Raw genomic sequence first — 27,026 nt, 5'->3', positions numbered from 1 at the left:
TCTTCACACAGACCTTAGTTAATAGAGTGAGCAAATTGCAACATGCAGGAAGCTGGAGTTTTATTTAGCCCTAGGATGCTGAACAGCAAACTAACTAGGAAGACAAGTTCAACAAAAAGTTCAAAAATTGACCTGTTAATTAGATTGAATGTTTGTTTGAGGATGTCATACTTTTCCATCACCTGAATTATACAGCAAGACATGCATTATTTTACTGAAAAGCTGCATTCAGTTGAGAAAATTAAACCGAGCAAAGTTTTTTTTTATTTTGTACATAATGAGAGATTTATTTTTTTCCACCCTTTGCAGTCCTTGCCTGTCTTGGGTTTCTTTCACCTGCTAACCGAGGAGCACTGATGACTTGTGCTGTTGTTCTGTGGGTCTTGCTTGGAACACCTGCAGGATATGTTTCTGCCAGAATGTATAAGAGTAAGTGATGCACTGTGTAATTGCTTTTCGTCATTGACTACTTCTGCATTATGTTAGATCAGTCTTGTTAATAGTAATGAAGACAATTGGGTGCAAGCATGTTATTACCCTGAAGTTACTGCAATCAGTAAACTAGCACGAAGTTTTGTGTATGCACTCTGACTCTAATGTTAAAGTTCAATATCTGAGAAGCTGCGATCAGTTGCATTGTTTCTTCATTTTTAATTTATTTTATAAACATCTAAATTGTGAAGTTTTATCTAAGATTTTCCTTGTTGAGGCTAAGTGTGGAGATGGGTGTATGAAGCGTCAGAGAAGCACTCCACCCTGATGACCAATGTCCAATTTGTAATCAGATTGGCATCAGGGTGGATGCCCTTCAGCGGGCCAGATGGCCCCTCTTTGCACTGTACGGATTCTGATTCATGTCAAATTCTCAATTTACAAATCTTTTTAGACCTACATTAACAGAATACGCAGACCGGGTTTCTGTATTTAACAAGAATTACTATTCTTTATAAATAAAGATAGCTAAGCATAGTCCATAATCCATTGGTGTTTATGGGTGGAGGGAAAAACTAGGAAGACTGTTCAGTGACCCTCTACCTGCAGGATTTGCTGAGATCCTTTTCTTGCCAAGAGTTGCTGTTCTTCTCTCTCTCCTCTGCAGGTGCACTTCATTTTCTTGCAGGAGTCAAAGAGCGATTGTTTCACAAATTGCAAAGTCTGCAAGTTAATGGTTAATATCAACACGTGAGGGAAACTAAACTGGTTTCCTTCAGGGTTTCAGTGCTTTTAGAACATAGAACAATACAGCACAGAACAGGCCTATCCATGTACCTATCCAATTGCCACTTAAAGTTTGCCAATGATTCTGACTCTGCCACTCCCACAGGCAGCGCATTCCATGCCCCCACCACTCTCTGGGTAAAGAACCTACCCCTGACATCCCCCCTATACCTTCGACCCTTCACCTTAAATTTATGTCCCCTTGTAACACTCTGTTGTACCCAGGGAAAAAGTTTCTGACTGTTTACTCTATCTATTTCTCTGATCATGTTACAAACCTCTATCAAGTCACCCCTCATCCTTCGCCGTTCCAACGAGAAAAGGTCTAGCACACTCAACCTATCCTCGTACGACTTATTGTCCATTCCAGGCAACATCCTGGTAAATCTTCTCTGCACCCTCTCCAAAGCTTCCATATCTTTCCTAAAGTGAGGCGACCAGAACTGCACACAGTACTCCAAATGTGGCCTAACCAAAGTCCTGTACAGCTGTAACATCACTTCACGACTCTTGAATTCAATCCCTCTGCTAATGAACGCTAAGACACCATAGGCCTTCTTACAAGCTCCATCCACCTGAGTGGCAACTTTCAAAGACCTATGAACATAGACCCCAAGATCCCTCTGAGCCTCCACCTTACTATGAACCCTACCGTTAACCCTGTATTCCGCATTCTTATTTGTCCTTCCAAAATGGACAACCTCACACTTATAACATAGAACATAGAAAAATACAGCACAGTACAGGCCCTTTGGCCCTCGATGTTGCGCCGATCCAAGCCCACCTAACCTACACTAACCCATATCCTCCATATGCCTATCCAATGCCCGTTTAAATGCCCATAAAGAGGGAGAGTCCACCACTGCTACTGGCAGGGCATTCAATGAACTCACGACTCGCTGAGTAAAGAACCTACCCCTAACATCTGTCCTATACCTACCACCCCTTAATTTAAAGCTATGCCCCCTCGTAATAGCTGACTCCATACATAGACTTGTAAGGCAAGACCTCCCCTTCACAAATCCGTGCTGGCTGTCCCTAATCAAGCAGTGTCTTTCCAGATACTCATAAATCCTATCCCTCAGTACCCTTTCCATTACTTTGCCTACCACCGAAGTAAGACTAACTGGCCTGTAATTCCCGGGGTTATCCCTATTCCCTATTTTGAACAGGGCCACAACATTCGCCACTCTCCAGTCCCCTGGTACCACCCCCGTTGACAGTGAAGACAAAGATCATTGCTAACGGTACTGCAATTTCCTCTCTTGCTTCCCACATAATCCTAGGATATATCCCGTCAGGCCCGGGGGACTTGTCTATCCTCAAGTTGTTCAAAATGTCCAACACATCTTCCTTCCTAACAAGTATCTCCTCTAGCTTACCAGTCCGTTTCATACTCTCCTCTTCAACAATACGGTCCCTCTCGTTCGTAAATACTGAAGAAAAGTACTCATTCAAGACCTCTCCATCTCTTCCGACTCAATACACTTGTTCTTACTGCAAAGACAGATTCCACTTGCCCTTCCAAAAATCTGAAGTCTTCGGGCCGTAGTGCTCACATCCAGAGCTGTTCAGCTACCCAAGGTCCACTTGCTGCGATTTGTAGCTTCTTACTCTTGACAGCATTTTTCAAAGCAAAACAAGAGCAGCCTCTTTATTTTGTGGTCAGTCAATCAAACAAACTTGGCAAATTGCAAGCTGGAATAATTTGTAAGCATCAGCTGGTCAGCATTTATTGCCCATCCCTTTGAGAAGGTGAGCTGCTTCCTTGACCCACTTCAGTAATAACTGAAATAAACATATAACTTGCAGCCTTGGAGAGAGAAACAGTTGACTTTGTCACATCGGTGACCTTCTGTCAGATCTATTTGGCAATCCCCTCCCTTTTGAAGAATAAAGTTGCTTGAACACTTAAATTTGGCACTGTTGGTATCTGGGTAAGAAACTTCATCAAGAAACAATGTGCACAAAGGCACATAATTTTTTTTTGCTGTGATTGTTTTAAATTGCGAACTGATTATGTACTGTCTTACTGCATTGGACCTGGGACAAAAGGGAGCTCTGCACACCTGTTCCAGCAGCATTCGGGAGTGACCAAAAATGTTTTGAATTTGGAAAAGATTTCAATGCTCTGGATTGCTGGACAAACAGAATTTGACAGGATAATCTTTGGTTAATTGTTGTGATTTTTCCACAGCATTTGGTGGTGAGAAATGGAAGACCAATGTTCTCCTGACTTCATTTCTGTGCCCTGGGTTAGTACTTGTCATCCTATTTCTGTAGCTTGTAGAATCTGTGCTTGCCTTTAATTTTGGTAATGCACATATTTTAATCAAATCATGTCATTATGTGTAAAGCAAGATGAGTAAGCTTTGCAGAAACAGTGCTATGTGACACATTAATTACCTGATTATTTGTGATAGTACCATTAATGTTTCACTTATTTTGGCCTCTTAAAATATCTAAAGAGCTTAGAATGTAAAAGGTACTAGGTGTGGACGATTTGACTCTCATAGCTGTCCTGCTATGAATATAATCATAACTGGTCACCTAACTCTATTCAATTTTCCTGCACTATGCCCACCTATCTTGTATCATCCTGGCCTCAAATTTCAGTTATTGCATGAAAACAGAAATGTACCAAATTAGATCGAAATGGTGTTTCGGGGATTTTGTGCAAGTATATACAAAATAAGAGCAGGATTAGGCTATTCGGCCCCTTGAGCCTTCTCTACAATTTAAGATCTTGGCTGATCTGATTGTGGCCTGAATGCTACATTATTGACCACCCCTTGTACCCTTAGATTCCTTTGTCGATCTAGGATCTATTCAAATCAGCCTTAAAAAGATGCAGTCTCTGTTGAATAGAATTTCAAAGTCTAAGACTCTTAAGAGAATAAAGTTCTCCTGATCTCCAGATTAAATAGGAAACCATTTACTTTAGAGCTGTGTTTCTTCATTTTAGTTTCTCCCATAAAGGAAAAATCCTTTTAGCAACCACCCTATCGTGTAATGTCATACTTCACGTTTCAACAAGATCATCTCCCGTTCTTCAAAATTCCAATGGGTACAAACCCAACTGTCCAACCTTTGATCATGTGACAGCCACTTATTAATTACTGAAACATCCTGCAAGTATGTACTCTGTTTATGTTCTGAAAGAACTAAATTCGATTAACATTAAGGATGCATTTACAAAGCTGGTACTAATCTGAGACCACAAGCTGTGCTTTGGGTTCTGGCATGGTTGCGTGCAAAGGCAAAGGGGCCTTAGGAGTTAAAAACCAAAACTGAGATTCTTGAGTTGCACTGTAACCAGCTGGCAATTCCTTCTTCCACTTTGCCAATCATTGGATGTGAAGACCACCTGCTGGGAAGTACGTAACCCTAGTTTAATTATTTTGCTGGCAGAATAGGAGATCCTTGAAATTATCGGCGGTTCAATTTATGTTGTACCTGGATCTGACAGTTTTTCCGTGTGATTGGTACTCTGTCCTGCTTTTCTTTCATAGATGATTCTCCCTTCTTCGCACCAACCCTAAGCTTTCAATTTTAAATTTTCTTCCCTTTGCACATTTGCTGTCTTTTTTAAACTTTGCCTTTAGTGACTATATGCATTCTACTTTTCCATCAGTGCAAATTGATTCTAAAATAATAGAGCACCTAAGTTACATAAAGCAGATGGTATGTTGTTATTCAAAATACTTCACTTCCCATCTTCTGTTGAAGAAGAAAATGGCAGTCTTGTTTTAAACTTGTCAAATGTCGAAGGAAATGAGATTTGATTATCATTTTCTTCTGTAAAACAATTTTTGGTTTTGGGCTTCCATTACACTCTGTAACCATTAAACTCAAACAATCTGTCAGTCTTATGTGCCATTTTAAAAAAAAAGACAAATCGTACACACCAATATTTTTAGATGCTTCATTCCACTCATTGACTTATTGCTTCAGTCTTTTAGGATTAAAGAAGACCAAACTACTACAATCTTTGCACCTTCAGCAAAAGGTTACATGGAAGAGTGTGTCAGGCTAGTGGTAGAATATTAAATTGGGATGTTAGAGAGTTTAGGAGAGTTGGACTGGTGATGGTTTCTCAGAGATTGACTGGTTAATGGACAGATGATTCAGGAAGGATCTGGTTGTAGGAACCAGGTGCTTTGGCAGGGGCAGTGTCTGAGCAAACGTTCTGGGAGACACAAATAAAAGACTCCAGATGCTGTAAGTGCACAGTTGATCAGGCAAAACTACAGATAAAGAAATTACTACTTCCAGCAAGTGGAGCTTGGTGGGGGGGGGGGAATTGTTAATGTTCTGATTTCATTACTCTGTAGTTTGCTTAATTTGACTGGTCCCGTGGATTAATTTGATTTACACACTGAATTAATAATGTAGAAGCACAGTCGATAAGATTGTGTAGTTTTTTTTAGGTTGTCTAATGAAATGATGCTGCAATGCTTTAATATAAAGATAATGTTACTTCCATTCACAGAATTGTCTTCATTGATTTCTTTATCACAAATCTCATCCTTTGGGTAGAAGGATCATCTGCTGCCATTCCCTTTGGAACACTTGTGGCAATTTTGGCGATGTGGTTTGGAATTTCAGTGCCACTAACTTTTGTTGGTGCTTATTTTGGATTTAAGAAAAGGGTGAGTTTGTCAAAATGGTTACTGCTCTTACATTTGTAAACTGAAGTTATTTCACTGTTTAAACTTGCAGGAAAATAAATTCTCTTTGGGACACAACAAAAAAACTGTTTTCAGCTGAGCTAGGGCAATGCGTCATGCTTCAGGTTGTGAAGGATGAATTTTGAACAAGTTCTGAAAAGTTTACTTTACCCACAGAAATGAAACAATTGTTGTAGCTTACTGACCATGTTAGTTCAGACCAGGATACACGGTGGCACAGTGGTAAGAACTGTTGCCTCACAGCGCCAGGGACCCAGTTTCAATTCCAGCCTTGGGTGACTGTCTGTGTGTGTGGAGTTTGCACACTCTCCATGTCTGAATGGGTTTCCTCTGGGTGCTCCGATTTCCTCCCACAATCCAGAGATGTGTAGGTCAGCTGAATTGGCTATGTTATATTGCCCATAGTGTTAAGTGTGTTAGTCAGAGGGAAATGGGTCTGGGTAGGTTACTCTTTGGAGCGTCGGTGTGGACTTGTTGGGCTGAAGGGTCTGTTTCCACATTGTGTAAGGAATCTAATTTTTTTAAAAAGTGGGTAAATTTTCAGGTGAATGACTGAGTGGGCATCAGAGAACCTAGCTTATAACTAAACTGTACATGTTAATTCTTGATGTGAATGATAAGAAAAATACTCCAAAACATTGGCCCTAAGATTTAATGGAAATGAGCCTGCACACATTCTTTCAAATGGAAGCAGGTAAATCTATTTACATAAATCACAGAACAGTACAGCACCGTGCAGGCCCTTCGGCCCACAATGTTGTGCCGAGCGTTTATCTTAATGTAAGATGAACCTAACCTACACTCCCCTTAATTTACTGCTGTTCACGTGCTTGTCCAGCAGTCACTTAAATTTCCCTAATGTCTCTGACTCTACTACCACCGCTGGCAGTGCATTCCACTCACCCACCACACTCTGCGTAAAGAACCTACCTCTGACATCTCCCCTATACCTTTCTCCAATCATCTTAAAATTGTGACCCTCGTGACATGTATTTCTGCCCTGGGGAAAAGTCTCTGGCTATCTACTCTATCTATGCCTCTCATTACCTTGTATACCTCTATCAAGTTATCACTCGTCGTCCTCATCTCCAGTGTGAAAAGCCCAAGTGCACTTGCGCCGCCTCATAAAACAAGCCCTCCAATCTAGGCAGTAACTCAATAAGACTTGAGGCATGACCTGCTCCCCACAAAGCCATGCTGATTATTTTTAATCAAACTGTTTTTCCAAATAGTCATAAGCCCTGTCTCTCAGGGTTCTTTCCAGTACCTTGCTTACCACAGATGTAAGCCTGGCTGGTCTGCAATCCCTTGGGATTTCCCTATTCCCTTTCTTGAACAGAGGAACAACATTTGCCTCCCTCCAGTCAGCCGGTTCTGCTCCAGTGGTGTCTGAGGATGCAAAGATCGTTGCCAGACATGCTGCGATTTCATTCCTGGGTTCCCACAATAACCTTGGATATATCTAGTCCAGTGCTGCGGACTGGTCTATCTTGATGTTTCCCAGAGTTTCCAGCACATCCACTTTCTAAAAATTCAATTTGTTCAAGCCTATTAACCTGCTACACTCTATTTTCACCATCAACAAGGTCCCTCTCTAGTGAATATTGAAGCAAAAAGTTCATTTAGGGCTTCCCCTACCTCTTCAGACTCCAGGCACAAGTTCCCTCCACTTCCCCTGATCGGCCCTACCCTCTCTGATCGTTCTCTTATTCCTCACATACATGCAGAACATCTTTGGGTTTTCCTAATCCTTTGTGCTAAGGCTTTTTCGTGCCCCCTACTAGCTCTCCTCAGGCCATTTTTGAGATCTTGCCTTGCTACCCTGTAATTCTCTAAAGCTGTACCAGATCCTTCTGCAACCTTAAGTAAGCTTCCTCCTTCCTTTTGATGAGAAACTCCTTTTCTCCTGTCCTCCGAGGCTCCTTCACCTTACCATTCCTTGCCTGTCTGTGGGACAAAGTTATCCAACACTCTGAACAAGTGCTCCTTAAACAGCCTCCACATTTCTGCTGTGCCTTTCCCGTAGAACAATTATTCCCAATATATCCACATCGCCTGTCAAATAACAGTATAGTTTCCCCTCCCCAGTTAAATACCTTTCCCATACTGTCTGTTCCTATCTCCCTCCATGGCTATGGTAAAGATGAGACAGTTATGGTCACTGTCATAGGAATGTTCTCCCACTGAGAGATCTGACACCTGGTTTGGTTCATTGCCTAGCACCAAATTTAATATGGCCTCCCTCCTAGTCGGTGTATCTACATACTGAGTCAGGAATCCTTCCTGGACACACCTGACAAAATCGGCTCCGTCGGGAGTAAGGAGGTTCCAATCAATATTGGGGAAGTTGAAGTCGCCCATAACAACAACTCTGTTCCATCTGCACCTTGGGGGGAGAGGGTTTGGGTGTCCTATAGAAAACACCCAATAAATTGGCTGCTCCTTTCCTGTTACTGATTTCCACCCATACTGACTCAGTCAACAAATCCTTCTCAACAACCACCTTTTCTGCAGCTGTGGTGCACTCTCTAATTAACAATGCTGCTACTCCTCCCTGTTCTTAAAAGATCTAAACCCTGGAACATCCAGCAACCATTCCTGCCCCTGTGAAATCCAAGTCTTCGTTACGGCTGCAACGTCATAGTTCCAAGTACTGACCCATGCTCTAAGTTCATCACTTATTCCTGACACTCCTTGCTTTGAAACAGACACACACTTTAACCCATCCCTTTGCTCTATCAACTATGTATCTTTCCTGACATTCCCTCTGCATTCTATTTCTGCCCATTCAACAACTGCCTTCTCCTTTGATCTGTAGCTCTCTAGTTCTATTGTTCATGGAATCCTTACATTATGGAAACAAGCCATTAGGCCCACCAAGTCCACACTGACCCTCAAGAGTACCCTGCCCAGACCCCATTCCCCTAACTTATTACTGTACATTTACTCCTCCAAGCGCACCTAACCCACATCCCTGAACACAATGGGCACTTTAGCATGGCCAGATCACAGAACCTGCACAACGTTAGATGTAGGAGGAAACTGGAGCACTCAGAGGAAACCCACACATGTATGGGGAGAATGTGCAAACTCCACACAGACAATTGCCTGAGGCTGGAATTGAACTTGGGTCCCTGGTGCTGTAAGTCAGCATTACAGAGGAAAAACCCATCACACTTGGAATCTGGAGTTCACATGTAAATATTCTGTCATGGACTTCTCATATCTCAACCTATTCTGTGTCAGGTAATAACGTTAATTTCCTTGCTGATCTTCCCTGAAAAGAATTGGTACATGCTCCTTTTCTGTAAGTTATTCTATGTTTCATCACTGGCTGGCAATGGTTATGTGGGTGTTTGAGGCAATATACACCTGACTTTGCAAAATTGTGTATATTTGAAATAAATCATCAATATCTCAGCTAGCCATTTATAAACTCAGCTGTGCAGCGATCATGATATAACTGAATCCATGACATTGCATTCCATCTGTACATGTTGCTAGTCCGACTGCTTGAGTTATTGTTTCCCCATTGTTCATACCTATTGAGAAGCTTTCATTTCTCACAAGCAGGTAAACATATGTAGGATTTAGAGGATGTATTTATAGAAGGTTGGTACAATTATAATTGGCAGGTTGTTTTATTTGACATTTATGTTTGAATTTTACTTGTCATTAAGGAAGATGGTTTGCACAATGTTCAGCACTATTCGTAGAGACTTGTGTACAGAAGCAGTCCATGTCCAGGTGCAGCAAGATCTAGACAATACCCATGTTTAGGCTGACCAGTGGGAAGTTACATTTGACTGACATGTGGCAGACTGTGGTCATGTCCAGCAAGAGAGTCCAGCTATCATCTTTTGACATTTAATAGCGTTACCATAATTTAATCCCAACTGTTAACATCCTGGGGATGACTGTTGACCAGAAACAAACTGGACTAACCATAAATGTACTGAGGAGATCAAAGGCTAGGAATCCTACAGTGAGTAACTCTGCTCCTGATTCCCCAAAGCCTGTCCACCATCTACAGGGCACAACTTAGAAGCATGATGGAATACTCCTCACTTGCCTCGATGGTTACAACCCCAACAGCACTCAAGCTTGACACTTTGCAGTACAAAGCATCCTGCTTGTTTGGCACCGTATTCAGTCCTTTCACTATTGACAGTTTGCAGCAGCAATGTGTAAAGGTCAACAAGATACACTGCAAAAGTTCACCAAGGCTCCTTAGATGGCATCTTCCAAACTCTTCTTTACTCCTATCTCGAAGATAAAGGCCTGCGATGCATGGGATTCAACCACCTGAATGCTCTTGTCCAACCCGCCATCCTGATTTGCAAATACGTTACTGTTCCTTCGTGTCATTAGGTTACGATCCTTGAATTCCCTTCCAAATGCCTTTGTGGGTGTGTTATACACCCTAAATGGACTGCTGTGGTTCAGGAAGGCAGCTCACCATCACCACCACTGCCTTTGACAGCACCACCCAAACTTTGAGCTCGACCACTTTAAAGACAGCAGGTGCATGAAACATGTGAGGCACATATCATCCTGACTTAGACATTTATTGATGTGACAGCATTGTGAGAGCATTTTCACATTATGGACTACAACAACTCAAAAAAAGTGGCTTAGCACCACCTTCTCTCAAACAATTGCAGAAGAGCAGTAAATGCCAGCTTGCTGGCAATCCTTGCGTCCTGAGGATTTTTTGAGAGTTAACAAGCATCAATCAATGGGAGAGATCAGAAGCAGCAACTGAGTAGGATTGTAAATTGTAGAGGGATTGACATCTATATGCGGAATGTGACATGTAATTGAAATGCTGCAGTCAGTATTTTCCTTTCAAAATGAAACAAGTGAAGCATTAATGTGCAGGGTGCTCATTATGGTCGATGCTGTATTCATTGAGTGCCATCTTCACTCAAGCCCATGCTGATAACTAAATCTATTTTAAGAATTTTTGTTCAGAATATTCGGACACAGTTTCTAATAAAATGCACTTAGCTGTGGGAAGTGCAGGTTATGAAGGGACATAGGGATATGGCAAACTAAAATCATAAATATGCAATAAAAACTTGATGGACTAGACTTTTTATGAATTGAAGTGCATTTTAATCTGTAATTAGCAATCCATTAAAATCCCTGGTTTTTGAAGAAATTATCAATTGTAAGGCTTTTTATATTATATGCATGCTTTCTGGTTCCACTCCTAAAAGAAAATTAGTCACCTAAATGCAGTATCAGTAAGAAGTTATCAATGGTGTGCATTAAATGTGTATTTGTATGTTGTTTCTTTCAGCCTATTGATCATCCTGTCCGCACGAATCAGATTCCACGTCAAATCCCAGAGCAGTCATTCTTTACAAAACCTTTACCAGGCATTGTGATGGGTGGCATCCTACCATTTGGCTGCATTTTCATACAGCTGTTTTTTATTTTGAACAGCATCTGGTGAGTTGAAGTAAATTTAAGTTGTCAAAATAATTGTGTGCTTTCCAAGAATTTGGAGTTTGACATTGTGAAATATTGATGTATTACTAGTCTGCTATTGGACATTGTATGGAATGTGTTCTAGCAAAGTAACAAAGGTAAAGTACAGTGGTTGCTGGAAATACTCACCAGGTCAGCCAACATAAAATCTCTCAGCATAGCAATGGTCCTCTGGCCCTTTGAGTCTGAACTGACAAAACAACTCTAAATTTACAGCCATCCCACTTTCCAGCACTTGGTCCATAGCCTTGAATGTTGTGACATTTCAAGTGCTCCCCTACATAACCGTTTTAAAGGTTATGAGGTTTCTCATCTCCATTACCCTCTCAGGCAGTGCATTCCAGATATTCACTTCATTCTGGGTGGGATAAAAAACCAACCTCCTGCCTTTCGTCTTAAATCTGAAATCCCTGTCACCTCAGGAGAACATCTGCCTCCGATCCATGCCCTTCAAATTTCAGGCACCTTAATCAGCCGCTCATTGCTGCCTTTGTTGTAAAGAAAACAACGCAAGCTTATCCAACCTCTTCATTTCTGAAGTATTTCATCCCAGGTAACATCTGGTGAATCTCCTCTGTAATCTCTCCAGTGCAATCATATCCTTCCAATAGTGTGGAGATTGGAACTGCACACAGTACTGTAGCCATACTTAACAAAGTCCTGTGAAGATTTGATTTAATCTCCCTGCCATTATAATCTGTGCCACCACTGATAAAGGCAAGTGTCCCTTATGCTGCCTTAAGACATGGGAACAGGAGTAGGCCCCTCGGTCATTCAAGTCTGCTCTGCCTTTTGCTAAGACAGTGGCCTGATCTGACACTCCTCATATCCACTTTCCTGAATTTGCCCTGTAACCCTCGATTTTCCTGCTGATCAAGAATCTATCTGTCTCATATGCATTCTACTCTCACAGCTGTTTGTGGCAAGAAGTGAGAAAGATGTCCAATCCTCTTGAGAAATTGTTCCTCCTTGTCTCAGTAATTACCCTGTTAAGCTGTCCTGTGGCCTTAAGGGATCTGTAGGCAAGGTCCCCAAGATTCGTCTGTTCCTCTGAGCTACTTAGTATCTTGACATTCATTAAGTATACCCTTGTCTTGTTCCTTCTTCCAAAGTGCATCACCTCACACTTGTCAGGGTTGAATTCCATTTGACCAATTGATACACGTCTTTCTGTAAGCCAAGACCGCCTTCTTCACCATCACCTAACTAACTTTGTCATTCATATCATAACATGCTTATCATCTGCCCCAATTGCCAGGTTTTCTTCTGGCATTTGTTACCTTAAAATGCTTGCGGACTGAATGGATGTGTTCTGGGAGGCTGAAAGCCAATCACGCTTGGTTTCTTCAGTGTTCGAGAGGCCATATTGTCAGCACCAAATTCACAAATAGAATTGAAATAAATACTTATATATTTCACCTAGGGCGAGTCTTTGGCACCTTGGCCAGTGACGAGAGAGGAGATAAAAGGGGCAGACATTGTGTTGTGAGAAAGAAACTTGAATATAAGTGAAGTAGGAACAAAAGCATTCATCCCCTCAAAGCTGCTCTGCCATTCAATAAGATCAAAGCTGATCTGTTTGTTATTTGAAGCTCAAGGTACCCTGGCTGCCTTGCATAGGAACAGTGCAAGTTTAGAGCATAATTTTTTTTTTGTAATGCAGGAATATCTAATTGATCTTTACTGGTTTGGTTCAAAAGTTTTCCCTCCGATTGATTTATTTGTAATTTCAGTTGTTTCAATCCTTTAAGTCCTTGTTTCTACGTGAATTAATAGTTGCTTGGGTGACACTGTTTGAAATTGGTGTTTTTAATCAATACCTTCAAGTATTCACCTTTGTATTAATTAATACATTCCAATTTCAGGTCCCATCAGATGTATTATATGTTTGGCTTCCTGTTCTTGGTGTTCATCATTCTGCTCATAACATGCTCAGAAGCCACCATCCTACTCTGTTACTTTCACCTTTGTGCAGAGGTTTGTATTCCCAAGTTTGCAAATACTTGTTTAAGTAATATAGCTGCAACTCTTGCCAAAATATCTCTGCAACGGGGATGGTAATGTGTAGTCTCTTAGGTTCTTCTTTTTAGTACTGTTTCCTTTTATTGCAGTTTTGCAGAGAAAATAAGTTCACATTTGATTAGTTAAAAATCTCTCAATACCAGGTTAAAGTCCAACAGGTTTATTTGAAAGTACAGTCTGTTGGTCTATGATCTGGTGTTGTGATTTTTAATTTTATCTGCCCCAGTCCAACATCAACACCTTCGCATCAGTGTCATTTTTTGAAATTAAAATCCAGCCCATACTTGCAAAACCCAAATATAATGTCCTACATTGGGTGCCATTCTGCAATGGAACAGCACTTATGAAGCAATCTTGATTGTGCTAAGAATTTCATAAACAACCAATTTAAAGTCATCAGTCATCACCAGGACGATACTAATGGTATGAAACTATATAATTAGTAACTGACCAATTTGCTCGTGCCCCTTAGATAGCACCTTCCAAACTTGCCACCACTTCCATCTAGAAGGCCAAGGGCAGCAGATACGTGGGAACACAAGTTGCCTTCTAAACCTGACTTGGAAATACATTGCTGTTCCTTCAGTGTTTCTGGGTCAAAATCTTGCAACTGTCTCCCTTGCGAAATTTTGGGTCTACCTACCTATGTGAGCTCATCAGTTCAAGAGGCAATTCCTGCCATCTTCTCAAGAGATAGGCTATAAATGCTGGAGCAGCCAGTGACATATCCATGTCCTGTGAATGAACAAGTAAAACTATAACTGAGAAGTGACTGTGGAAGGTACTGGGAACTCTTTCCACTGAAGCAGAGGAGGTGAAAGCATGCTAGAGGTTTTTGAGATATATGGGATTCAATATTAAAAAAATTCTTGTTATTAGCATTTTCAGTGATCACCTTTGATAGTTTTGTGAGACTAGTTTTGGAGGTCCAGAAACTTCTTTGCAAGTTCATGCTTGACTGGACTGTTACTTGGAGCTGGGTAATTATTAGTATTATTTAGAGGTGTAGCTTCCAGTTCCATTCATGTAACTTTCATGGACCAAATAGAGTTGTGATTTGGCATCTGATTGTACCCAGGCCTGTGTTTTAGGGAGATCAAAGCTGATGGTCACAAGTCTTTTTAATAGAAGCTTTAGTAGAGTTTCCTGAAAGGTAATTATCAATGCCATGAATTCTTAGTGTGGTTTGTTGTCAAACTCTTGCCTGGCTTCTACTTAAAAGATCTATTTATATACTTCATTGCTTCTGTTATCTCAAAGCCAATAATATTTGTGTAAAGATTGGAAATGGGCCTGGGACCCTGCCCTTGACTACCATCTCGTGCCTACTCTTAGTAGTTCGTATTTAAGGTCGGCTTTGCTTTGAAATGTTACGTTGCAGCCTCTGTCAAGATGGTCATATGGATCATGGGCTCAGAGTCCCCCAGTTGCCAGTAGAGCTATACCCTGGTGTATAAGATGTGCAATTTGTTGGAATCCATTTAATGATTACCTCTTCATTGGGTGATGTGTTGATTCATTTATCTTTATCTTTATTAACAAGTCCTGAATTTGGTCAGAGATGTGGCAATTTTGAAAATTTATTTCAAGTGTTTGTGATTTAACATTTGTGTACACTAAGATAAGCTCTCTCGCACCTCACACCCACATGCTTGCTCTCAGCCACACGCACGTCCCAGTTAAGAATTTCTTGAGTAGATTATAGGAGTCCAGCACAGGAACGGGCCCTTTGACCCACCATGCCTGTGCCAACCATCTTTGTCATTCTAAACTAATCCCGTCCAACTGCACATGGTCCATATCCCTGTATTCCCTGTCTGATCATGTCTGTCTGAATGCCTCTTCAATGTTGCTGTCATATCTGATTCTACCTCTTCCTCTGGCAGTACATGCCAGACACCTGCAACCCTTCTCTTTTTAACAAAAAAACTTGCCTCCAACATCTCCTTTAAACTTACCCCCTATGTCCCCTTGTAATTGACATTTCCACCTTGGGGGAAAAAGACTGAGTATCCATCCTACTGATGTGTCTCATGATTTTTTACACAATGATTAGGTCACCCCTCAGCCTCCAATGCTGTAGTGAAAGCAATTCAAGTTTGACTAACCTGTCCTTACAGCTAATACACTCCAATGCAGGCAACATCTTGGTAAACATTTTTTGCACCATCTAAAACCTCCCCACCTCCTTCCTATTGAACGGCGGATCGTACTACAAATTAAAGTCTTTTATGGCTCAGTGTGACTTGCCAGCTTTTGTATATAATACCTTGATTGCTGAAGGCAAGCATGCCGTATGCTGCCTTTGCCCCCTTTATCCACCAGTGCTATCACTTCCAGGGTGCTTTGGACATGCATCCCAAGTTCCCTCTGTACATCACTGCTCCTAAGGGTCCTACCATTGACCTTGCATTTGATAGTCCAAAGTGCATCACCCCTCACTTGTCTAGATTAAATTCCATCTGCCATTTCTCCACCCAGCTTTCCAGCTGATCTATATCCTGTTGTTTTCTTTGACAACTTCCTCACTGTCTACAATGCCACCAATTTTCATGTCATCTGCAAGTTTACTAACAGACTGATTAGATTACTCAGTGTGGAAACAGGCCCTTCGGCCCAACAAGTCCACACCGACCCGCCGAAGCGTAACCCACCCATACCCCTACATTCACCCCTTACCTAACACTACGGGCAATTTAGCGTGGCCAATTCACCTGACCTGCACATCTTTTGGACTGTGGGAGGAAACCAGAGCACCCAGAGGAAACCCACGCAGACACTGGGAGAACGTGCAAACTCCACACTCCCCGTGTCTCTGGCGCTGTGAGGCAGCAGTGCTAACCACTGTGCCACCGTGCCACCGACTGAGCTACCCGGGCTCGCGGCAGGCTACCCGGGCTCGTGGCAGGCCACCTGCACTTTCATCCAGATTACATTTTCATCCAGATATAGAAAAAAGGTCGCAGCACTGATCCTTGAATGGCCACACCCCTCCACAACTACCCAGTGTCTTCTATGACAAAGCCAATTTTTTATCTGATGTACCAACTCACTGTGCATCCCATGTGACTTAATCTTCTGGACCAGTCTGTTATGAGGGAACTTGGTAATTGCTTCAGTAAAGTCCATGTAAACAACATCCACTAGCCTACAACATCCATCATCTTTGTCCCTTGGTCAAAAAGAACTCTATCAGATTTGAGGGATAAGACTTCCTCTGCATAAACCTGTGCTGAATATCCCTCACAAACCTGTTCTTTTTCAAATGCAGGTAAATCCTGTCCTTAAGAATTTTCTGCAATAATTTCCTTACCACTGGTGTAAAGCTCATTGCCCTCTTAATTTCCTGGATTATTCCTGTTGCCCATCTGAATCAAAGGATTGGCTGTTCTCTACACTTCTGGGACCTAGCCTGTGGCTATCAAGGATACAAAGATATCAGTTGAGGTCCCAAAAATCTCCTCCTTGCTTCCTTCTGTAAACTCTGATAGATGCTATAAGCCCCTGTGGATTTCTCTACCTTTGTTTTTCGCGACACCTAATAGTTCCTCCTCCTTAATATCAACATATCCCCGAATATCAATGTACCCTTCCCTAATCCTATCAGCATCCATGTCCTTGGTGAATATTGATGTGAAGTACTACACTAAGGACCTCTCCCACTTCTGGTTCCACACCGAAATTTCCTCCTAGCTAACCTCTTGCTCTTAATATATTGAATTGAATTTATTGTCAATGTACCAAGACACAGTGAAAAGCTTTGTCTTGCGAGCAATGCAGGCAGATCAAATTTAAGTAGCCCAGATATCTAAATAATAGGTAAACAGCTGCAAAAGCAAAAAACACAGGTACAGGCTAATGTTAAAGTTTTGAGAGTCCATTCAGTACATGTGTATGAAATGCCTCAGGATTCTTCTTAATCCGACCTGCCAAGGACATTTTATGCCCCATTTCATCACCTGACTCCGAAAGTTCTTTTCTGTTTCCATTATATTCCTAAAGAGCCTTATTTGATTTCGGTTTCCTAAACCTTACATATGTTTTATTTTTTTGACAAAATGTTTCATGCTACTTTGTCATCCAGGGTTCGTGAATCTTACCATCTGCATCCTTCGAGAAACATGCTGGTCCTGAACACTCAAATCAACTGACCTTTGAAAGATTCTCCCATATCCGATGGGGATTTACCCTCAACCAGCTATCCCCAGTCATTAATCTCTCCAGTTCCTGTGTAGTACTGTTGTAATTAGCCTTCCCACAATTTAGCATGTTTACCCAATAACCAGTCTTATCTTTATCCATAACTATATTAAAACTTAAGCAATTATGATCACTTTTTCAAAAATGACCCCCCCACTAAAAGTTCAGTGACCTAGCTCGGTTAATTCCCTAATGCAAGATCTAGAATGGCCTCTTCCCTAGTTGAAGTATCTACATATTGTTTCAAGAACCTCACACTCTGTCCCATCTAAGCCCCTAGCACTCTAGGAGTCACAACCGATATTGGAAATTAAAATCACCTACTACAACAACCCTGTTGTTGACACCAAATCCTCCACGATTCCATTCCCACCTCCACCCAGTCATGATAATTAAGTTGAATTCTCCCATAATCATCCTTGGTTGCTTTATGCTCCCACACGGAGGCCTAATGACAAATGAAAAGCTTTCAATTGCTCAAACCCTGTCTCAGCTACTGATTTGAGCGTTAGGCCAGTCGCCTTTTGCCAGAGCTGACCCTGGCTATATCAAAAGGTTATTCTGTCCCATTCACAATGATGGCTGAGATCTTGAGGCCATTTTTAAATTTATATTGTTGAAGAAAGAGCTCCTCAGAAAGAAGTTACTTTTCTGTCTCCTTCTCTGTTTCCCATTAAAACACCAACTGCAAGAACTTGCTTTGTCTAAGTTGGGTGTGATCCCACTTGCTGACCTTTAATGGGCCAGTTAGGATAAAATGCTTCCACATGACTCTTCCTGCCCATGAAGGGGTCAGGACCTTATTTGACTGAGGTATCAGGATCCTGACCCAAGGAGCAAAGCTCTACCCATTGACTCTCTAATCTTATTTTTAACATTCTAGCCTAGTTAAATGCAACACATTTATGTCCTGATGTTGTCTAGCTAATATATTAATTTTGTGTTATTCCTTGAATAGGATTACCACTGGTGGTGGCGATCGTTCCTGACGAGTGGCTTTACAGCTGTTTACTTCTTTGTCTATGCTGTTCATTACTTCTTCTCGAAGCTTCAGATCTCCGGTGCAGCAAGCACAATACTATACTTTGGATATACTCTTATCATGGTCTTGATTTTTTTCCTGTTCACAGGTAAGATGGCAGTGTACTATGTGATGTTTATCTGCATTTTTTTTTAACTGGTCTTAATTCCCAGCTTTAGAATTGCTTCCAGTTCTCAAACTGCCACAGTGGGATCTGAATTTGCCTTGCTTGGCTTCATAACTCGCCATTGTCTAACAGAATAACCACAACGCTACTATACTTCTCTCAGTATAAACCACAGCTAGCTTCTTGTTCTTATGGGTTCTGGTTGAGCAAGTTTAATCCTCTTTGATGTAAAGGCGCGTCATTTCATGCAGTACAGACTGGCATTCCCATGAACAGAGAATTCATTCTACAGCCTTACTGAATTTGATCCATGCAAATATCAAAGTCTCAGATTAAGGATTTTTTCCCAGTTGGAGGCCGAGCCAAGCTAGGTGTGGTAATATCAGTATTAATTCTGTCCTAATACAAAATGCGAAATTGGCAGGAGTTTGGTTGTGATGCGTAATTTCAATAGGGAAACAATAGCAGCAAAATTGAATGTTAAGTATTGTCCTTTTGAGTCACAGGCAAAAAGAAAAATCCTCCAGTGTTTGTGTCCCTAATATCTGCAGGTCAGTTTCTCTGATAGTGTTCACCCACAAGAGACAAAATCAATTATGTTTAAAAAAAATAATGAATCGGGATGATCTGGCAGGTTGTAGCCTTGGCACATCATTGACTCAGTACAAATTGACATAATGCAAAGAGCAAAGCTTTTTACTGTATTTTCTTTCATCTGGATTTTTAAAATCAAATTCTGTCAGTCAGTTTCAGTATTTTAACGTGGCACTCATTAACCAGGTGTTACTGTGACAGGTTTGATGTTTAAAACAATGTCTAATGCAATCATTTTTCTGGCAGAGCCTAATCTCTCTAAACGAGTATTTTATTCACTTCTGTAGTGCTGCATGACTGGTTCCCTTTGTTAAAATGGGTTTTGATCTATTATGGATCTATATTATTTGTACTTGGGTGATTGCTGCAGCACCCACCACTGTGAGGAAATTGTGAGCTTGAAGGAGCATGTGGCAGCTGGGCTCAGTCATTCTGTGTGCCTTATAATCAGTTGCTCGTGCTTTGAATCGCTACTAGTTCTTAGAGTGAAATGAATGTGTTTGAACCAAGTCACTGTTTCAGTGTGAATCTTTCAGGTTTTTTCTTTTTTTTTGCAGTGTTTTCCTTGGGTTGTGAGCTGGCTAGGCCAATGTACATATTGCTTAAATAGTTAGTGACAGTTATTTTATGGATGGGATGAAAATTGGTTTTGAGCTGAATATAAGAGCAGACAACTACAAGAATATATCTAGCAGCAGCAGCTCTGAATAGCCTTCAGGATTCAGAGTATTGTCAGAACTGAAATAGTGCTCAATTGTTTTGCATATTCTGACTGTACAATATCTGTTCTACAATAGATAGCTGGAAACATATCACCGGCTTGTATGATATCATATAATGGTCTTTACATGGCTTGTTTTGGAAGGCCTTGCAAGAAATGGTGCTGACTGCTGAAGAATAGTGCAGAGTGTGATCAAAGTCCTTAAGTTATTTGATTTTGGTTCCAAGCACAATTATTTCGTATTTTTGAAACCAATTACGAATTAGGGTGGCACAGTGGCTCAGTAGTTAGCGCTACTGACTTAGAGTGAAAGGGAGGCCTGCTTGGATGACTCTGAAGTTTGCACATTCTCCTTGTGCCTGCGTGGATTTCCTCCCATAATCCAGAGATGTGCAGGTTAGGTGGATTTTCCATTGTCCATAGTGTGCAGGGATGTGTAAATTAACTGGGTTATCCACTGGAAATGCAGGGTTATGGGAATGAGCTGCCAGCAGAAGCGGTTGAGAATGTATTAACAACGTTTAAAAGGCATTTGGATAAATACATGGATAGAAAAGTTTGAGAAGGATATGGGCCAAGTGCAGGGAAATGGGGTTAGCGTTGATGGGCATTTTGGTCAGCGTGGGCCTGTCTCCGTGCTGTAGGACTCTGACTCTTTATGACCCCAGAAGGTAGGTAGGGCGAGTCCGGGTGCATTGCTGTCTGGAGGGTTGATGTGAACTTGGACTGAATGCTCTGCTTCCATACTGTAGAGGTTCATGAGACATCACTGTTTTTTAAGTCAGCTTTTCAGGTGCCCCAAATATTTGACACACAAAATAGTTGACCTTTTTTAAAACTCGGTGGATGCGGGCAATGCTGGCTGGGGCATTCCTGATGAAGGGCTTTTGCCCGAAACGTCGATTTTGCCTGTCCTTGGATGCTGCCTGAGTTGCTGTGCTCTTCCAGCACCACTGATCCAGAATCTGGTTTCCAGCATCTGCAGTCATTGTTTTTACCTCATTTATTGCCTATCTCCAGTTGCTTTTGTGAAGGTGGTGGTGAGTTGTCGTCTTAGAATGAATAGTAGGTACACTCAATCCTGTTAGAAAGGGAATTCTTGGATGTTGAGCAGACATATATCAGCATGTTGAATAACTTAGAACTGAACTTGCTGGGTAGTGGCTATCCCGCTTGTATGCATGCCCTTGTCCTTCAAATTGGTAGAGATCATAGATTTGGAAAAGGGTGTTGGAGGGGACTTGGTAACTTCCTGAAGTGTATCCTGTAGATAGTAGCAGCTGGGCTATAGCACTGTGTACTCTGTGTTGGTGGGGAGAGGCATTATGATTCCAAATTATACCTTAGATTTGAGAGCTGAACTTGGATTGATAGACCATAAGTTTTACTTGTGGTGTTCACTGGCAGGCTACTATAAATACGTTCAATGTACTTTTAACAGACAAAAACATTGATTACACATTAAAAACGGAATTACATATAAGAAAAAGACAACTTGAAAAGATTTATCAGAAAGAGATTCAATCCCTTTTCCAGCAATGTCTGTCTTAGGCACTCGATCCAAGTGAATTATCAGTCCAGTCTTCACTCTGTAATTTGTCTCACTGGGTTGCATGCATTTCCTTTTATTGGCTTGCTACATACTCACTAGGCGTGATTCACTCCATCTCTGAAATGTACAGACAGGCTGACTTTTCACTGATTGCCTACTTTGAGATTTGCGAAACAGCACATGACCTGGTATAGATCTTTGTCTTCACATGCTCTTGCCACACATTCTCCAAGTTGTAAAACCTTGACTTGGTAAATATTTTAGCAATCAACTCATTAGGTAGCTTATCTGGTTTTTTAATTTCGCTATAGGATTTTTGTGGCAAAGCTGTTTTTACTCCCATGTTTAGGAAATGAAATAAATTTGAGTTTTAGGAAAAAAAAAGCCCATTCACAGCACTAAAAACCAAAAACCTTCTTACATCTACTTTACAGTACAAGTACTAATATATTATGATTTGGAGGTGCCGGTATCGGATTGGGTTGTACAAACTTAAAAATCTTTTAACACCAGGTTATAGTCTGTCTGTCTGCCTCTCGGTCTGCCCCTCTCTCGCGTGCGCGCCCATCTCTGATTCTCTCTCTCTCTGGTTCTCTCGCTCTCTCACGAGAATGAGTTTGTGGGGTGAATATGTACTTGTAGAATTGCAGTTTTTGAGCAAAGTAAAATATATGAATTCATGTAAGATTCTCTAAATCACTCTTTTAGATGAAAATTCGTCTGAACATTGGAGCACAGACAGCCTCACACACAATACTTTATCTGGGCCAAAATGGCACTCATTGTGAAAGTTCACTTGAAAATGTAACTAAGAAAGTTTTGCAATTTATATATGAAAGACCTGAAACCAATATGTTCATTCTAAAAGATGAGAGACTTAACAAACAATCCAGGTCTTTGTCATTATATGATTTCAGTTACATCACACTGTAAACTTTTGCTATAAATAGTGTCCTACGATCTTATACTCCATAACCACCTGATGAAGGAGCAGCGCTGCGAAAGCTTGTGCTTCCAAATAAACCTGTTGGATTATAACCTGGTTTTGTGATTTTTAACTTCCTTCATTGAAAGAATTTTAAAACTGGTAGATGAGGTGACAATAAAGTAGGCTGCGTTGTCCTAGATGGTAGCAATTTCTGGTATGTTGCAGGTACACCCGTTCAGCAAATTGGTGAGTATTTCATCAGACTCCTAACTTGTGCCCTGTAGATGATGGACAGGTTTAGGGAGTCAGGAGATGAGTTACCTACTGCAAGTCCTATAGCCTGTGACCTGCTCTTATCGCCACTGTATTTATATGGCTCATCTGGTTAAGTTTCTGGTCAGTATTAACCATGGGGGAATTCAGTGATGGTGATGCAATTAAATGTCATGGGGTAATGTGTAGATTCTCTTTTGATGGAGATGGTGATTGCCTGTCATTGGATGTTGGTATGTCAAGTTGATGAGACAGTAGGACCATGCTAGAAATCATATAGTTAAAAGTTAACGATTTTGGAAAATACACAATTCCTTAACTTTTTTTTTCTTTTAAGATCTCAGTTGACAGAAAGCCTGGACCAGATTATTTTGTTGAGAGAATTTGTTTAAACCTCTATTACACCTTGTCTGATCTCTGATTAGCCCACAACAGTGTTTGAGGAATGGTCATGTGAACTGCCGATAAATTCTGTGCCAGTATGCTATTCACTTCACCTGACAAAGGGACAGCACTTTGAAAGCTTGTGATTTCAAATAAACCTTTAGGACTATAACCTGGTGTTGTGTGACGTCTGATCTTGTCTACCCCAGTCCAACATCAGCACCTCCACCACCTCACCTCTGCATTCCTGTATATCTCGACATTCTTTCAACCTCTTAGAGTCATAGATGTACAGCATGGAAACAGACCCTTCGGTCCAACCCACCCATGCCGACCAGATATCCCAAATCAAGAATCAGTCTGCAGCTGCTTGAACATCTAAAGATTCTGGTCCGACTGCCTTTTGAAAAGGGGAACTTCAAAGGCACTCAACCTTCTCAGAAGAGAGATATTTCTTCTTCTCTGTTTTAAATGGCTGCCCCTTACTTTTAAACTCTGAGCCCCCAGTTCTAGATTCTCCATAAGAGGAAGCATCCTTTAAACATCCACCCAGTCAAGCCCCCTCAGGATCTTGTGTGTTTCAATCAAGTCACGTCTGACTTTTCCAAATGTGAAATGGTAAAGGTCTAGTCTGCCTAATCTTTCCTTTCCTTCATAAGGTTATCCACTCATTCCAGATAATAGTCCAATAAACCTTCTCTGAACTGCTTGCAATGTATGAACATGCTGCTATGAGTGTGACTAGTACTGTATTCAGTACTATCTTTTGCTGTAGCTGCATATTCTGTAATTCATACTTGTGAACACTAGATCTCTCTGCATCATAGAGCTCTTCAACCTCCTGATATTTTTCTTTTTGTTTCTTCCAAAATGAACCATTTCATACTTTATTACCTTGTCTTCCATTTGTCAGATCTTTATCCACTCCCTATCTCTGTCCCTTTGTAGGTTCTTCATGTCCTCTTCTCTCTCACTCTCCTACCTGTCCTTGTCTTATCAAATTTAGCTCCTATTATCCCTTCCTCTGAATTATTTAGATACATTGTAAACCGCTAAGGCCCCCGCACTGGCCCCTGTGGCACACCGCTCATGACACCCTGCCAGCCTGAACAAAGGTCCACTTATACTTGCGAACAGGAAAACAATATTCTATCCATGCCCATGTGTTGTCCCCCCTACACAGTGAGATTTTATTTTCCATAATCTTTGACATCTTATCAAATGTCTTCTGGAAATGTAATACAATATATCCACTGGTTTCCATTTATTTACAGCACATTACTGCTGTCAAGAATACATGTTATGCCGTCTTTTAAGGTCTATCCTGTGATATTGTGTAGCTAATGTTAAGGGTCCTACAGACTACACTCGAGAGTCTCCTTCCCCCTCCTTATTTCATGCTCCCACCAATATAGATTTTATAATTTCTGATCCAAAATCATACTTGTAATCTCACTTATTCCATCCCATATCAATGTTGGCTCTAGTTTTACTTGGTCTCTTTGATACCATTCTTTATCAAATGCTGCTTGGTATCAAGGGCAGTCACATTCACTCCACGTCTGAGTTTGAGCTCTATTGTCTATGTTTGGATCAAAGCTGTAATAAAGCCAGGAGCTGAGTGCCTCCTGCAAAACCCGAACCGAGCATTACTAAGGTTATTGCTAGCACTATCAACTACATTTACTGATATCCAAGTCATGGAGATGTACAGCATGGAAACAGACCCTTTGGTTCAACTCATCCATGCTGACCAGGTGTTCTAAATAAATCTGGTCCTATTTACCAGCATTTGATTAGACTGATGGGGCAGTAATTGGCTAGTTTGGATTTGTCCTGCTTTTTATTGTATAAACCATATCTGAGCAATTTTATAAATGTAGTTGTACTGGAGCAACACCTTGTTATAGGTAGGAGCTTTTGACAGTAAAGAAATTGAGGGTTATATTGAGCAGGTGGGTAAGTGGAGCTGAGTCCACAAAAAGATCAGCAGTGATCTTACTGAAAGACTCGATGGGCCAGGTAACCTATTCCTACTTCTGTTTCTTAGGTTCTTATGGTTAGTTCTGGAAGGCAATTCTCCAGTATTTTCACAATGTTGTCAGGGTCCAGAGGCCTTTGCACTATCTGGTGCCTTCAGCTCTCTCTCGAGGAGATGGTGGCTTGCTTGTCATGTTGCTGGACTAGTTATCCAAAGCCTGGCCTAATGACCTGGTGAACGCATTCAAATTCCACCATGACAGCTGGTGCAATTTACTTTCAGTGAAACTCATCTCAGTGACCATGAAACTGACATCGATTGTTATAACACCTTGCCTCCACTAATGGCAGGGTCAATAAGATTGGGTGTGCTGCTGTTTTCAGTGCCTGAGTGGATAATGCTGGTTGCTCTGTCTAGTTTCATTCCTTTTTGAGATTTTTTCCATGGTTTAATGCAGCTGAGTGGATAACTTGACCACTTCAGAGGCAGCAATATGGCTGTGGGTCTGGAATTCAATGTGGGTCAAGTAAGATGTACTTGAAGGACGTTAACAAATTGGGAGATTTTTACAGCAATGAAATTTGTTTCACCACTATTATGGTGAAACATTTAATCCCAGATTTTATATTAAATTCCATCAGACATTTGCATCGATTTCAGTGTTAACCTCTGGATTGCTAGTCCAGTGACATTACCACGATAGCACTACCTCCCTGCAGATGATTAACATTGTGTTAACATGATTGTTAGAGCACAATTTCCACTAAATAGAGGCTTGCATTCTTGTGTCAAAACGATAGCTGATATGAAAGATACACATGCATGTGGTTTTTGACTCCACTCCTCTTCCTCTCCTCCTCACCCACTTCCCACAAATATTGAGCACCTCCAGCTTCAGTTAAGAGCAGCCTCTGTCCTTGCTGACTTTGTTTGATTGCTGCCTTCACATTGTTAAATTCACGAATGGGTGTCAGGCTGCCACTGTGGACTCTATTTTTTTAGGACCAAATCTATTTTAAATTACCATGGTTAGGTAAAACGGCTGAAAAATGAGAGAGTGAAATTAGCTATTTTGTGGCTTTGCAATAATGCTGTGTTATCATAAGATTTAGATTTACAGAGGAACCTCTATTATCCAAAAGACACTGGCTGGGGGAGTATTTCGTTCGATTAATCTAATTCTGGATAATGGAATGCTGGATAACACAGTTTAGCCAAGCATTGGGCCTTGTGATCTTGCCAGATAATCCAATATTCAGATAATCGAATGCCAGATCATAGAGGTTCCTCTGTATTACATGTATATAAAAATAAAATGAAGTGTTTTATCAAATGCAAAAAGGCCACATCTCCATGCTGTGGTGCCATCTTGACGCACTGAATATAACTCAAGATTTTACTCTGGTGGAGGTTACTGTTCCTCCTCCTCGTTACCCCACTGCTCAACATCAGCTGGGGTCTCAGTTACATGCCCCACCCTCCTCCACCGCGGCGTCCAAGCTGGAGCCAGGGGCCTAGTCTTGCCTCCTGTTCCAGACATTGCCACCTGTCACTGGTAGGTGGGGTCCTGGCTCTGGGCTCCTCCACTGCCAACATTGAAGCCTCTGCAACCCCAGAGCCAGAGCTGGCCATGGGGCCAGTCCCTAACTGACTTCGCTGTGGGACACAGAAAATATGGAAAGACAGCAAAGCAGCCATTGCTTGAGCAATTTAAAATGTGTGCGATGGTGTGGATGTGGCTGGCTCTGCAAGATGCCCACAAGAGGCCAAGCCAAACCCTGCCAAACCACCCCCCCCCCCCCCCCCCCCCCCGCCCCC

General features: G+C 41.4%; 1 protein-coding gene across 1 annotated transcript in view; it reads left to right on the top strand.

The window, feature by feature from the left end:
- LOC122557447 (transmembrane 9 superfamily member 2-like) overlaps window positions 1–27,026 on the top strand; it is a 126,738-nt gene that overhangs the window by 84,905 nt on the left and 14,807 nt on the right. The window contains exons 11-16 of the mRNA XM_043705203.1: window positions 310–429; window positions 3,416–3,473; window positions 5,711–5,870; window positions 11,215–11,366; window positions 13,271–13,382; window positions 18,586–18,757. Of these exons, the coding sequence (XP_043561138.1) occupies window positions 310–429; window positions 3,416–3,473; window positions 5,711–5,870; window positions 11,215–11,366; window positions 13,271–13,382; window positions 18,586–18,757 (774 nt within the window). The remainder of the gene's footprint in view (window positions 1–309; window positions 430–3,415; window positions 3,474–5,710; window positions 5,871–11,214; window positions 11,367–13,270; window positions 13,383–18,585; window positions 18,758–27,026) is intronic.

Source organism: Chiloscyllium plagiosum, chromosome 15 (assembly GCF_004010195.1).
Source record: "Chiloscyllium plagiosum isolate BGI_BamShark_2017 chromosome 15, ASM401019v2, whole genome shotgun sequence".
NCBI lineage: Eukaryota > Metazoa > Chordata > Chondrichthyes > Orectolobiformes > Hemiscylliidae > Chiloscyllium > Chiloscyllium plagiosum.
This window is presented reverse-complemented; position numbering and strand designations above follow the sequence as displayed.